Source organism: Macaca mulatta, chromosome 14, assembly GCF_049350105.2.
Source record: "Macaca mulatta isolate MMU2019108-1 chromosome 14, T2T-MMU8v2.0, whole genome shotgun sequence".
NCBI classification, from domain to species: domain Eukaryota; kingdom Metazoa; phylum Chordata; class Mammalia; order Primates; family Cercopithecidae; genus Macaca; species Macaca mulatta.
In genome coordinates this window covers 108,698,481-108,714,049 of record NC_133419.1, presented here as the reverse complement: position 1 = coordinate 108,714,049, position 15,569 = coordinate 108,698,481, and the positions used below count along the sequence as shown (strand labels likewise).

General features: G+C 46.4%; 1 protein-coding gene across 5 annotated transcripts in view; it reads left to right on the top strand.

The window, feature by feature from the left end:
• The first annotated feature begins 8,789 nt into the window (after positions 1 to 8,789).
• Positions 8,790 to 15,569, top strand: part of SLC35F2 (solute carrier family 35 member F2) — a 67,048-nt gene continuing 60,268 nt past the window's right edge. For 3 of the 5 annotated variants that reach the window (XM_028832651.2, XM_015115593.3, XM_077960651.1), the window contains exon 1: positions 8,803 to 8,982. Coding sequence is in view for 1 of the 5 variants with exons in the window: in NM_001260513.1 (NP_001247442.1) it covers positions 8,873 to 8,982 (110 nt within the window). In the remaining 4 variants the exon portion in view is untranslated. 5 annotated transcript variants of the gene reach the window in all.

Below are 15,569 nucleotides of genomic sequence, written 5' to 3'. Positions count from 1 at the left end.
GCCGGGATGGTAGTGCATGCTTGTAGTCCCAGCTACTTGGGAGGCTGAAGTGGGAGGACTGCCTGAGCCTAGGAGGCCGAGACTGCAGTAAGCCATGATTGTGCCGCTGCACTCCAGCCTGGGTTACAGAGCAAGCAAGATCCTGTCTCAAATAATAATAGTAATAATGAGATTTAATTGGTGGCTCAGAATTCTATAGGCTTTACAGGAAGCATGGTGCTGGCATTTGCTTCTGGTAAGGCCTCAGTAAGGTTACAATTACAGTGGAAGGTGACGGAGAGCCAACATGTCACATGGCAAGAGTGGGGGAAGTTTTTTTTTGAGACAGAGTTTCGCTCTTGTTGCCCAGGCTGTGTGCAATGGCGTGACCTTGGCTCACTTTGCAACCTTCACCTCTCAGGTTCCAGCGATTCTCCTGCTTGAGCCTCTCGAGTAACTGGGATTACAGGCATGCACCACCACCACGTATTTTGTATTTTTAGTAGAGACAGGGTTTCACCATGTTGGCCAGGCTGGTCTTGAACTCCTGACCTCAGGTGATACACCTGCCTCAGCCTCCCAAATTTCTGGGATTACAGGTGTGAGCCACCATACCTGGCCGGTTCCAGACTCTTTTCAACAACCAGATCTTGTGTAAACTGAGTGAGAACTCACTTATCATTAAGGAGATGGTGCTAAAGCTTTCATGAGGGATCCCATTGATCCAATTACCTCCCACCAGGCCCCACCTCTAACACTGGGAATCACATTTCAACATGAGATTCAGAGGGGACAAACATCCAAAACCGTCGCTTAGAACTACAGTCTTGGCTGGGTGCGGTGGCTCACGCCTGTAATCCCAGCACTTTGGGAGGCCGAGGCGGGCGGATCACAAGGTCAGGAGATCGAGACCACGGTGAAACCCCGTCTCTACTAAAAATACAAAAAATTAGCCGGGCGTGTTGGCGGGCGCCTGTAGTCCCAGCTACTTGGGAGGCTGAGGCAGGAGAATGGCAGGAACCCGGGAGGTGGAGCTTGCAGTGAGCCGAGATCGCGCCACTGCACTCCAGCCAGGGGGACAGAGCGAGACTCCGTCTCAAAAAAAAAAAAAAAAGAACTACAGTCTTATTATTTTTTTAAATGGATGGTAATCTTAATATGGATTTGACTATCATAGCTTTTCTTTTTTTTTTTTTTTTTGAGACGGAGTCTTGCTCTGTCGCCCAAGCTGGAGTGCAGTGGCGCGATCTCGGCTCACTGCAAGCTCCGCCTCCCGGGTTCACGCCATTCTCCTGCCTCAGCCTCCCAAGTAGCTGGGACTACAGGCGCCCACAACAGCGCCCGGCTAATTTTTTTTGTATTTTTAGTAGAGACGGGGTTTCACCGCGGTCTCGATCTCCTGACCTTGTGATCCGCCCGCCTCGGCCTCCCAAAGTGCTGGGATTACAGGCGTGAGCCACCGCGCCCGGCCTGCTTTTCTTATTCAGTGTGTTGTATTTGGTGAGATCTATAAAGTATATCTCTTTATAATTATTTTTACAAGCAATGAGTAAAAGATACTGGGAAAGAGGCTCATACATGCTTGCCAATTAAATTGGGAAGACAGCTTGGTGCTTTTAATGTCAGTATCAATCAGTTACTATTCTAAAGATCTTGGACAATTTACTTAATCTTTTCTGAATTTTAGCTTACTCACCTGAAAAATAGTATTAATTATGCCTGAGAGCAGTTTGCAAAGCATTTGTGGCAGACCATTGATGGCTTCAGCAATATCCTCCAACCCATATGCTCTTTTCCCATGTGATGGTGACACCCTGTTCCTTTGAAAGGTGGGGTCTATATTCACTTCCTTTGAGTCTGGGTGGATTTGGGACTATGGTGGTAATGAGACTACATGACCTTTTTGGCTAGGTCGTAAAAGGAGATACTGAGAAAGAATAGGAAAATAAACAGTGTTTGTTTTGTTTTGTTTTGTTTTTTTGTGAAACTGGTCTGGCACTTACAACTGAGTCATATTATTATTATTATTATTATTTGTTTTTTTTTTAGATGGAGCCTCATTCTGTCACCCAGGCTGGAGTGCAGTGGTGCGATCTCAGCTCACTGTAACCTCTGCCCCCTGGCTTCAAGCAATTGTCCTGCTTCAGCCTGCCCAGTAGCTACCACGCCTGATTTTTTGTATTTTTAGTAGAGATGGGGTTTTGCCATGTTGGCCAGGCTGGTCTCGAACTCCTGACCTAGGTGATCTGCCTGCCTCGGCCTTCCAAAGTGCTGGGATTACAGGCGTAAGCCATTGTGCCCAGCCTTCATATTATTCTTTTATAGGACATAATCTAACAGAATATCATTCTCAGATGAGATTATCCTGAGACCATGATAAAACAAAATAAAGCAAGGCTAGCTCATAATCTTCTCTAAGCACAAAAACAATGTCATTGTGCCACCCATAAAATACCAACTCTGGACTTTTTGACAAAATGAGTGACTGCTAGTTCTTTAACAATTATAGTTTTTTCCTCACCCAAGTCTGCCCTCCATATAGATGTCTTGAGATACCAGTAAGAATTGCATCCAAACAGCCTCCAATCTAGAGTGAACTCCTGCTTCCTTAAACCCTTCTTCGAATCACTCAACAAGCTAATAGCCTATATGTATTTAGTTCTTCCTAACTCGCTGTTACTGAGAATCTATGGTTCCCCCATCACATGAATTCTCTCTCACAGCAAGGAGTAATAAGTTCAACTTGTTGAACTACATATACATTTACGGTGGTCTTTGGTTGGAGGATACTGACAATAAGCTCCGGCTTTTTTCTCTTAGGGCACTTGCTTGGGGGTAAGAACCGGCTGCCAGCTGCTAGGTATGCAGACCAATTATCCTAGTCACCTGGCTATGAGGAAGCCCAAATTAGCAAATTAGCCCACAAAGAGAGACCACATAGAAAGCCCCTGAAACTAAATGGAGAGAGAGAGAGAGATATGCTAGTCAGGTTCTCAATGCTCCAGCCCAAACCTCCCAGTCTACCCCTTGCCTTCTCACTTCAGCTACCTTCTGACTGCAACCACAAGAGACATAGCGAGCCAGAACCACCTGGCCCACACCTTCCTAAATTCCTGACCCACAGAAACCTCAAGCGATAGTAAAATGATTGCTGTTTGAAGCCTCTATGATTTGGGGTGATTTGATACATACAATAGAAAATATAAATTATCTGGCACACAGTAGGCACTCAATAAGTGGCAGCTGTTATTTTGTAATTGTAAGAAATAAAGTTACTATGTGCAAAACCCCCAACACCTAAATTATTTTTCCAGTAAATTTCCATCGACATAAACGTGTGGATCGGTGCCCGTAGATCCACTCAATGTATTTTAATCCTGATACCAAAATAAGGTAGACTGATCAATACTCCTCAGTAGGGATGAGCTCATTTTGGAGCAATGCTAGAGTAGTACTACTGTTGCCACTTTTTGAGGAGGATTTTGTGTTTAAGAAATACATATAATTTTGTCCATAACTTTATAATCCATGTCAGTGGTTAATTATATTTCCTGGTCCCATTGTCTCCTGGGGGTGACATGTTGAGCCTTACATGTTTTTGTTTTGTTTTGTTTTTTGTTTTTTTTTTTTGAGATGGAGTTTTGCTCTTGTTGCTCAGGCTGGAGTGTAATGGCACAATCTCAGCTCACTGCAACCTCTGCCTTCTGGGTTCAAGCAATTCTCCTGCCTCAGCTACTGCCCAAGTAGCTGGAATTAGTCATGTGCCACCACGCCAGGCTAATTTTTTGTTTTTAGTAGAGATGGGGTTTCACCATGTTGGTGGGGCTGGTCTTGAACTCCTGACTTCAGGTGATCCACCTGCCTTGGCCTCTCAAAGTGCTGGGATTACAGGCATGAGCCACCGTGCCCAGCTGAGCCTGTTTTAAATTAATATTAATGTGACTTATTGAAAAATGCCTTAATTGTATATTTTTTAAATTGCAAAGGCAGTATATGCTCATAGTAAGAGCACAAAATGAAGATACATATGGCAATCTCTCAATCCCTTATTCGTTCCCCGACCCCATCCCCAACCACTCACATGATTTAACCATCATCAATAACCTGTTGTGTATTCTTCCAAATCCTTTTTCTTGCTCATATAAACACAGAAAACATAAATATATGTCTATCAGTGTATTAATATATGTATGTATATATAAAGATATTTAGTTGGTAGCTTTTATTAAAATGGAATCATATTATACAATTACCCTAAAATTTGCTTTCTTCACTTGACAGTGCACCCTGATTTCTATAAATCAGTGTATATACATTTGTATTTGTTTCCTGTGGCCACCGTAATAAATCACCAATTTAGTGGCTTAAAACAACGTAGATTTATTCTCTTACAGTTCTGGAGGTCAGAAGTCTGAAATCAGTTTCACAGGCCTATAGTCAAGGCTAAAGTTGTCAGGGCTACTTCCTTCTGGAGCCTCTGAGCTTCTGGTGGCTGCGTGTATTCCTTGGGTTGTGTTAGCCTTTCTCTGTCTTCAAAGCGCATCACTTCAACCTCTGCTTCCATTATATCACTTTCTTTTCTTTCTGTTTCCCTCCTGTTTTTTTTTTTCAGGACAGAGTCTTGCTATGTCACCCAGGCTGGAGTGCAATGGCATGATCTCGGCTCACTGCAACCTCTGCCTCCTAGGTTCAAGCAATTCTCCTGCCTCAGCCTTCTGAGTAGCTGGGGTTACAGGCGTGCATCACCATGCCCGGGTAATTTGTATTTTTATAGAGATGGGGTTTCGCCGTGTTGGCGAAGCTGATCTCGAACTTCTGACCTCGTGATCCACCCGCTTCAGCCTTCCAAAGTGCTGGGATTACAGGTGTGAGCCTCCACGCCCGGCCTCTGTTTCCCTATGACAATATGATTACATTATGGCCCACAGGATAATCTCTCCATCTCACGGTGTGTTACTTTTTTTTGAGACAGAGTCTCATTTTGTCGCCCAGGCTGGAGTACAGTGGCACCATCTTGGCTCACTGCAACCTCCACCCTCCGAATTCAAGTGATTCTCCTGCTTCAGCCTCCCGAGTAGCTCGGATTACAGGTGCCTGTCACTGCACCCGGCTAATTTTTTTTTTTTTTTTTAGATGGGGTTTCATCATCTTGGCCAGGCTGGTAGTAAACTCCTGATCTCGTGATCCACCCACCTCGGCCTCCCAAAATGCTGGGATTACGGGCATGAGTCACCATGCCTGGCCACACAGTGTGTAACTTAATCACATCTGCAAAGTCCACGTTGCTACTCAAGGCAACATTCACAGGTTCTAGGGATTAGGACCTGGATATTTTGGGGGACATTATTCAGCTTGCTACAATGTATAAATCCATCTTTTAATCTTATGTATTTATACAAAAGCATACATTTTACATAACAGGGACTCTATTGGCGGGGCGCGGTGGCTCACACCTGTAATCACGGCAGTTTGGGAGGCTGAGCAAGTGGATCATGAGGTCAGGAGATCAAGACCATCCTGGCCAACAACAAACCCTGTCTCTAAATAAAAATACAATAATTAGCCAGGCATGGGCACCTGCCTGTAGTCCCAGCTACTTGGGAGGCTGAGGCAGGAGAATCGTTTGAACCAGGGAGTTGGAGGTTGCAGTGAGCCAAGATGGGGCCACTGTATTCCAGCCTGAGGACAGAGAGACTCCGTAAAAAAAAAAAAAAAAAAAAAAAAAAAAAAGGGACTCTATTATATGTGCCAGAGATTTTTTTTTTTTTTTTTTTTTTAAATTTTTTAGACGGTCTCACTATGTTGCCCAGGCTGGTCTGAAACTCCTGAGCTCAAACAATCCTCCTGCCTTAGCCTCCTGAAGTGCTGGGATTACAGGCATGAGCTACCGCACCTGGCCCCGCACCCTCTTTTAAAGTTACTTGTGTTGATGTGTATCTTATATTTTTCTTCATATTCACATAATCAAACATAGTAGTCCTCCCTTATGTTTCAAGACCCCTGGTGGATGTCTGAAACTGCAGATAGTATTCAGCCCTATACAGTATATATTTTTTTCCTATACGTACCTATAATAAAATTTAATTTATAAAATTAGCACGGTAAGAAATTAACAACTCATAATAAAATAGAAAAATTATAACAATATACTGTAATAAAAGTTACATGAATGTGGTCTCTCTCTCAAAATATCTTACTACAGCCATCTATTTTCAGAGGGTAATTGGACGTGGTAACTAAAACTGTGGAAATCAAAACCTCAGGTAAGGGGGTGACTACTGTATATATTGCAAATAAAAAACAAATCAAATTTGGTTAAGGAGAGACTTTATTTGAAGGGATTATTGCAAATGGGGATGGGTGGGGACTACGGGGAAGGGTTCCTGCAGTAGGAGGAAAGGGTCTATTCTCTACCCATGGGAAGTGGAATGAAAAGGTGGCTCCCTTGAATAGTAGATCATAGAATGTTTCACCCTGAGGCCAGCTACTTCTCAGGAGGGGCTACTAAGGAGGGGTTACCTGGGCTCAAGGTCAGGGTGGGTGAAAGTTCAGAGGTATGAGGAAGGGAAATTCAACCAAAATCTTTGATTAAAAAAAAAGGTGGGAGGTTTATTTTCTTCTTTCTCTTTATCTCTCTGTCTCTTTCTTTCTTTCTTTTTTTTTGAGACGAAGGTTCGCTCTTTTTGCCCAGACTGGAGTGCAATGGGGCGATCTCGGCTCACCGCAACCTCCGCCTCCCAGGTTCAAACGATTCTCCTGCCTCAGCCTCCCGAGTAGCTGGGATTACAGGCATGCGCCACCACCCCGGCTAATTTTGTATTTTTAGTAGAGACGGGGTTTCTCCATGTTGGTCAGGCTGGTTTTGAACTCGCGACCTCAGGTGATCCACCTGCCTCGGCCTTCCGAAGTGCTGGGAATACAGGCGTAAGCCACCGCGCCCGGCCTCTGTCTCTCCCTTCCTTCTTTTCTTTTCTTTTCTTTTCCTTTCTTTCTTTCTTTTCTTTCTCTCTCTTTCTTTCCTTCCTTCCTTTCTTTCTTTTCTTTCTTTCTTTCTTTCTTTTCTTTCTCTCTCTTTCCTTCCTTCCTTCCCTCCCTCCCTCCCTCCTTTCTTTCTCTCTCTCTCTCTCTTTCTCTCTTTCTTTCTTTGAGACAGTCTTACTCTGTTGCCCAGGCTGAAGTGCAATGGCGCCATTTCGGCTCACTGCAACCTCTGCTTCCCGGGTTCAAGCGGTTCTCCTGCCTCAGCCTCCCAAGTAGCTGGGATTACAGGCGCATACCAAAACGCCTGGCTAATTTTTGTAGTTTTAGTAGAGACAGGATTTCGCCATGTTGGCCAGGCTAGTCTCGAACTCCTGACCTCAGGTAATCCGCCCGCCTCGGTCTCCCAAAGCACTGGGATTACAGGCGTGGGCCACCGCGCCCAGCGTAGTAAGGTTTCTTAATTGTCATTATTTTCTAGGAGCACAGGGCTCAGGTAGAATTCAACGTTGTCAATATGCAGGGTTAAATGAGTTGTTTACTTTACCAAAGTGAGATCTTAAATGTGCTTCTAATGTCCTCTTGTTTCATGATATGCTTGTATTATAATAATTAGTCCTCTACGGATGACCACGTTCTTAGTTTCAAAGGTTTTTTTGAGGTTCCTGCAGCTGCTAAACTTGGGGTTCCTGAAGCCATATTTCATTTTCGAAAGCTATTCTTTTTTCTTAGACTCCTTTTACAGAATTGCCAGCTCGTCTGCATAGCCTATTTGAACATACGTTTATTTTGTCTCACCCCAAACCCCAAAGCAGGTGGCCAGGAAAAAAAAAAAAAAGGTCCCAACACCTTTTCTTTTGTTTTCTGGATCTCCTCCTTTCCGGAAGCAGGGGGTCAGTGACGGGAAGTTTTCGACCCCAGCTTAGTGTCTCTTAATCCCTCTTTGGCCCGTGGAAGCCTCGGAAGGCGTGGCCAGGGCAGGACATCCCAGCCGAGCGCTGGGGTTTGGCACCGTCTCCCTCCCTGGCACGGCGGAGACAACTGAATACTGAAAGACAAAACCAACACACCGCGAGGAAGGAGACATGCCTCCATCCACGCCACAAAGGCACGTTTCCAAGATCTTTTTAGGATCTTACCCATGTATTGCAGGGAAAAGCGACACAGACCTGAATCGCCTTCAGGTTTGTTTTTTTTTTTTTTGAGACGACGTCTCGCTCAGTTGCCCAGGCTGGAGTGCAAAGGCGCGATCTCGGCTCACAACCTCCGCCTCCCGGGTTCAAGCGTTTTTCCTGCCTCACCCCTCGAGAGCCCGGCCAGCCTTCAGCTATTTTAATGAAGCGATCTTGTGCAAATCAGCCAGAGGGAGGGAGAGTGGGAGGGAGGAGGAGGGGTCAGCCAGTCCTTCCAGCTAGCTCACTCACCAGTTAGCTCACTCACTGTCCCGGCTCACTCAGTGCTTCTAACTCACTGCTCACTCACCGCTTCTTAGCTTAGGAATCACCTACAATAACCTAGTGTTACCGTATCTTGTGATTTCAAACAAGGAACCCTAAAAACCTGAAAGACACATTGGGTGTCGCTCAACAATGAGGCTCAGCTGCCAAGACGAAAAAAGAAAAATTGCCCTTTCTCCTCCTGCCACCCTGGAGGTGCCAGGTTGTAATCTGCAAATGTATTGTCTGGCCCTTAGGGCTTGACAGTTCATGATTGGTCGCTGAAGGAGCCGGGCGGAGGAACGAGAGGGACGCTGGCGGAGGAGCGAGAGGGAGGCGAGCGAGAGAGCGAGCGAGCAAGCGAGGGAGGGAGCGCAGGGCCAGAGCCGAGCCCCCGCCGACCGCACAGGCGCCGCCTCCCGTCTTCCGGGACCCAGCACTTCGGGGGTTTTGGGCGCCGGAGACGCGTAAGGGCGCCCATGGAGGCAGACTCGCCGGCGAGCCCCGGCGCCCCAGAGCCCCTCGCGGAGGGAGCAGGGGGAGAGTTCTACAGCCTGCTGCGCAGGATAAAAGGCAAACTCTTCACCTGGTGAGTGGAAGGCGCGCGCTGCAGCTCAGCTGGGGCGCGTGGGCGGCTGCGGGCCCGACGCGCACGTGGACGCTGAGCACACGCTCTGAGGCTCCCAGCGGGGAGGCAGAGGGGGCGGCCACACGGACTTCGGTTCGGGGCTCAACACGTGCGACAGGGATGGTGCGCTTTACCTGGCCTCGGGAAGCACTTGGTGCGTCTCCCTCGGCTCCCGTTTCGAAATCGTGGCAATGTATTTTAGAGGATTTTGGGGGAAATCCACCCTGTTGGCACTGTTAGGTCGGTCCTTTGGGGCGTTCCACCGGGGAGGGACGAGGTCCCCAGGGATGCCGTGAAGGAGGAGTGCCCACCTCGGGCTGGGCAGGTGGGTGAGCGCCACTTCCTGGCGCCGGCGCCCTCATTCCGTCTGCTGCCGAGCCCTCCAGACCGGGCGCGGTGATCCGAGAGTTGACCCAACTGAGAAATCCTGGTTAAGTTTTGTGCTGCTGCCGGGCGAGAGACCAGAGCCGGCCCTCTCTTCCTGGGCCTGAGCGAGGTGACATAGCCTTCCCCAGGGCTGGGGTCCAGGGAAGCCTGTTTGTGGTATCACTATGCTCTGTGCGAAGTAGGGACAAATGTTTTTAAGGAGTGGGCAGCGACTCTAGAAAGCGTTTCTGTGGTTGCTGGAGGACTTGCACTCTGGAAATGAGAGAACCCAGGACCTAAATTGTGAAAGACATTTATTGGGCATTCGCTCTGTGTCAGGTACTGTGCATAACAATGTATGTGGATAATATCAGCGAATCCTCACCACTTTAGGAGATGGTACCATTGTTATATCCGCTTTACCGCTGGAGAAACAAAGAAGGCTAAGCAATTTGCCCAAGGCCACAAGATGATCTTTAAGGGGTGATGCCTGCAAGCCCTAGTCTGAGCAGCGTGGGCCACTGACAACTCATGAAACAGGCTTTTGATTTTTTTTTCATATTAACAAAGCGAATTTCCCTTTAACGATTGTGAAAGATATGTCCTGAAAAGCCATACCATTTAAAAAATGAGATCGATAAAGCTGTAAGCATTTTTTAATCGTATAAATATAGTTTGAAATTGATGCATGTGTTTAAAGGGGAAACTTGGCTCAAAACCACCTTGTAGCATCTAGTTGTGTGTGTCCTGATACATTTGTTGAAAGTTCTCAGCTGGGAGGCAATTCAGTGTAATGGCTAAGGGCACTCACATTCTGGACTCAAATCCTGTCTGGGTGACCTTGGACAAGTCAGTCCTCCCCTCCCGTCCCCTCCCTCCCTCACTTCCTTCCTTCCTTCCTTCCTTCCTTGACTAGTCACTTATCTGTGCTTCAATCTCCCTCCCTCCCTCCCTCCCTCCCTTTCCCTCTCTCCCTCCCTCCCTTTCCCTCTCTCCCTCCCTTTTCCTCTCTCCCTCCCTTTCCGTCCGTCCCTCCCTTCCTTCCTTCCTTCCTTCCTTCCTTCCTTCCTTCCTTCCTTCCTTCCTTCCTTCCGTCCGTCCTCCGTCCGTCGGTCCTTCCGTCCTGACGGAGTCTCGTTCTGTCACCCAGGCCTGAGTGCAGTGGCTCGATCTCAGCTAACTGCAACCTAAACCTTTCGGGTTCAAGCGATTATCCTGCCTTAGCCTTCGAAGTAACTGGGATTACAGATACGTACCACCATGCCCGGCTAATTTTTCGTACTTTTAGTAGAGACGGGGTTTCCCCATGTTGACCAGGCTGGTCTTGAACTCCTGACCTCAAGTGACCCACCCGCCTCCGCCTCCCAAAGTAGTGGGATTACAGGAGTGAGCCACCACGCCTAGCCTGTGCTCCAGTTTTCTTATTTGTAAAATGGAGATAATAACAGTACCTACCTTGTAGGGCTGTTACAAGGATTAATTGGGTGACTGCACAGGAGAGGGTAGGCAAAGCCTGGCTCCTTTCAGTGCTCCGTATGGGTTAATTGTCACTATTAGCTCTCTCTATTCTTGGGTGATGGGAACATGTGGTGATTACTTCAGGAGATGCCAGTGGCCTTGAAGCTGGGGCAGATGATATGGCAAGATGTCTGTTTAACAAGATATGATAAGAATTAACAATGATTTTCTTTTTGTTTTTCTTTTTCTTTTTTTTTGAGACAGAGTTTTGCTCTTGTTGTCCAGGCTGGAATGCAGTGGCACAATCTTGGCTCACTGCAACCTCCGCCTCCTGGGTTCAAGTGATTCTCCTGCCTCAGCCTCCTGAGTAGCTGGGATTACAGACGCCCGCCACCACACCTGGCTAATTTTTGTATTTTTGGTAGAGACAGGGTTTCACCATGTTGGCCAGGCTGGTCTTGTACTCCTGACCTCGGGTGATCCATCCACCTCAGTCTCCCAAAGTGCTGGGATTACAGACATGAGCCACAGCACCTGGCCTGATTTTTTTTTTTTTTTTCCCTCTCCTAATGTTCTGATACTTTTGGAATCTGGGTATGCTTTATAATCAGTCTAGTAGCCTCCTAAATATGATATTTCTTTTGTCTATGAATGTCCTTTTTATGTATCTCTTTGAGGGCTTTTTCCTTTCTTGTGGAATAGCGGTTCTGTGCATTTTTTTTTTTTTTTTTTTTTGAGACGGAGTCTCGCTCTGTCCCCCAGGCTGGAGTGCAGTGGCCGGATCTCAGCTCACTGCAAGCTCCGCCTCCCGGGTTCACGCCATTCTCCGGCCTCAGCCTCCTGAGTAGCTGGGACTACAGGCGCCCGCCACCTCGCCCGGCTAGTTTTTTGTATTTCTTAATAGAGACGGGGTTTCACCGTGTTAGCCAGGATGGTTTCGATCTCCTGACCTCGTGATCCGCCCGTCTCGGCCTCCCAAAGTGCTGGGATTACAGGCTTGAGCCACCGCGCCCGGCCTTTTTTTTTTTTTATTTAGACGGAGTTTTACTCTTGTTGCCCAGGCTGGATGGAGGTTGGCTCACCGCAACCTCCGCCTCCCAGGTTCAAGCTATTCTTCTGCTCAGCCTCCCGAGCAGCTGGAATTACAGGCATGTGCCACCACACCCAGCTAATTTTGTATTTTTAGTAGAGACAGGATTTCTCCATGTTGGTCAGGCTGGTCTCAAACTCCCGACCTCAGGTGATCCCCCTGCCTTGGCCTCCCAAAGTGCTGGGATTACAGGTGTGAGCCACCATGCCTAGCCATGGACAAAGTTCTTTAACAGCAGAAATGGTGTCTTTTTCTTTTTTATGTCTACCACAACCCTTAGCACATGAATGAATGAATGAGTGAATTACTGAGCAATGACAAAGGTTCTCAAGGCTTCCTTTCCATTCTGCCTCCCTCCCTGAACTCTTCCCTTTATTGGTCTTTATTCCAAGGGTCTTGGGCTGAGCTTCTTGTTTGGTTGGCTGGGCTCTTGTTAATTAAAGTTTCCATTCCTACCTCTGGCAGCCATCCAAGTACTTGGATTTTGGATTGCAGTTTCTCTTTGTCCCACCCAGCAATCAGAAAAGAGTGGTTTACCAGATATCCAGTACTCCTGATACTCAATATTTTAAACTTTGTTGTCAAAACTCATGTCCCAAGTTTGAGTTTAGCTTTGTGAATCCACATCTGTGGCCAGGGAACCAAGGGTGGGAGAGTGTAGAAAGAGGTTGGTGAATGGATGTGATGTGTTATCACCATATGGGCAAGATACAGAGAGAGATTTATAACCACATAGCTCATTTCTACTCCTTTTACCAAAAAGGGGCAAGAAGAGCCTTTTTGGGCAACTGGATACTAAATATAGGGAAAATATTGGGGCCTGGAGCTTGTTATGTTTTCATTATGAGGAGGATATGTTCTAAGTGACCCCAGCTCTTAATATACCTGCCCCCATAGGGTACAGACATCTTTTCTCTATGATTAGGAATATCAGATCACTCATTCAATAAAAGTTTATTGAACACTTACTATGTGCCAGGCATTCATGATAGTGAGAACCATATATTCCTGAGTGGACTCTGTAATTTTGGCTTTTGTCATTGCTGTCAACTCAAGTGAAAAATATTCTGATAGAAGACCATGGACTTCCAGGAGTATCTGAGAATACTTCTTATTTAATTGTTTATTATTATTATTATTATTATTTTTGAAACAGGGTCTCACTTTGTTGGCCAGGCTGGAGTGCAGTGGCTGATCATGGCTTACTGCAGCCTCAACCTCCGTGGCTCAAGTGATCCTCCCACCTCAGCTTCCTGAGTAGCTGGGACTATGGCATGTACTGCCATGCACTACTAATTTTTTTTTTTTTCGTAGAGACAGGGTTTCATCATGTTGCCCAGGCTGGTCTCAAACTCATGGGCTCAAGTGATCCACCTGCCTCGGCTTTCCAAAGTGTTGGGATGACAAGTGTGGGCCCCTGTACCTGGTATTATTATTTAATTGTATACCGTCAGTTTACATTCTGACACATAGATCCTAATTTATTCATATATATGTTTTTAATTTTTAATTTCAGTTTTTGTAGGGACAAAATCTTACTATGTTACTCAGGCTGATCTTGAACTCCTGGGCTCAAGCAGTCCTCCCGTCTTGGCCTCCCAAAATGCTGGAGTCACTGCACCAGGCCTATTCACATATTTTAGAAATGCGTATTCCTTATAACAATCATCAACTTTGTATCTCTAGCAAAAAACCTTTAATTATTGTTTTATATATTTATCCTTTTTCCCATCAAACGATGGTAAACTTTTCGAGGGCATGGATTTTATCATATTCCTTTTGTAGCAGAGTGCCGGACATGGTTTATTCATTGATTCTTTCATTCACCAAGCCTTGGACATCTGTAATGTTCTAGGCTTCAGACTAGTCTCTTTGGCCATAATGAACAGGACTAAGTTCCTGCTCTAAAGAAAGCTCATAATCAAATTATGGTAAAAAGTTATATTAAGTGCTATAAAGATAAGTGCAAGGTTCAGCAATGGCACCAAAGAGGGCAGAGACCAAGTTTACCAGGGTGAGGTAGGGTTGGGGAGCTTGAGAGGGAAGGTGATCGGGATTATGAAGACTGAATGAGTTTTCCAGGTGGCCTAGGTGAGGAAGGGTAGTCTAGGCTTGAAAGTACCATAAAGTGTTTTGCTTAAGGAACTTCAAGTGGCTTGGTGTGAAGGGGCATGGGCTGGAAGAGGGAAGGATAATAGGTGGTCAGTCTACACCCACATTCCTTTGTTTTTTTTTTGAGATGGAGTCTCGCCTAGGCTGGAGTGCAGTGGCGTGATCTCCTGAGTTCACACGAGTCTCTTGTCTCAGCCTCCTGAGTAGCTGGGATTATAAGCACGGGTCACCATGCCTGGCTAATTTTTTTTTTTTTGAGATGGAGTCTTGCTCTGTTGTCCAGGCTGCAGTGCAGTGGTGTGATCTCAGCTCACTGCAACCTCTGCCTCCCGGGTTCAAGCGATTCTCCTGCCTCAGCCTCCCTAGTAGTAGCTGGGATTACAGGCACATGCCACCATGCCCAGCTAATTTTTGTATTTTCAGCAGAGACAGGGTTTCGCCATGTTGGCGAGGCTGGTCTTGAACTCCTGACCTTAGGTGATCGGCTCATCTCTGCCCCCTCCAAAGTGCTGGGATTACAGGCGTGAGCCACTGTGCCCAGCCAGTTTAATTTTTTTTTTTTTTTTTTTTTGAGATGGAGTCTCGCACTGTCGCCCCACCTGGAATGCAGTGGCGCGATCTCGGCTTACTGCAGCCTCTGCCTCCCGGGTTCAAGTGATTCTCCTGCCTCAGCCTCCCGAGTAGCTGGGATTACAGTGTCTGTCACCACACCCAGCTAATTTTTTGTATTTTTAGTAGAGACAGGGTTTTACCATGTTGGCCAGGCTGGTCTCAAACTCCTGACCTCGTGATTCGCCAACCTCGGCCTCCCAAAGTGCTGGGATTACAGGCGTGAGCCACTGTGCCCAGCCAATTCTGTATTTTTAGCAGAGATGAGGTTTCACCGTGTTGGCCGAACTGGTCTTGAATTCCTGGTCTCAGGTGATCCACCTGCCGTGACCTCCCAAAGTGCTGGGATTACAGGCCTGGGCCACCACGTCCGGCCAACACCCACACTCCTTATTATTGTCTAGCAACGGGTCTGGGATACACCTGTGCTTTCTCCTTTCATTTGGGTTTCCGCCTTCCAAAGGGTAAAGTCCTAGACATTTTTGAAGGAGTCATTTAGTTCTGCTTAACTGTGCAGACTTATCCAGTCAACAGACATCTATTGAGCACTCATTGTGTATGCAGCAGAAATCCTAAGCTGGTATGTCGCCCTACATAAAAACATGTTGTTTTATAGTGTTATTTAAACAAAGATGTAAGGTTAGGAATCTTTTGTGGCTTGTGCAATTCCCTGGGGAATTGGGAAACTGGATTCTACTAATCTTCATAAATTCTCCTCCCTTCCCCCCTTTTACTATGAAATTATTTAGTATCTTCCCATTCTACTAGACTCCAGGAATCAGGAATCATCTAGTTATGGCCATTCTATATTCTGATTGTAACATTACTGACTTTGCAATAGATTCCCAATAAATATGTGATGCATGGCTGAGAATGAATCCTTAATACCAATAAATAGGCATTGTATAAAATA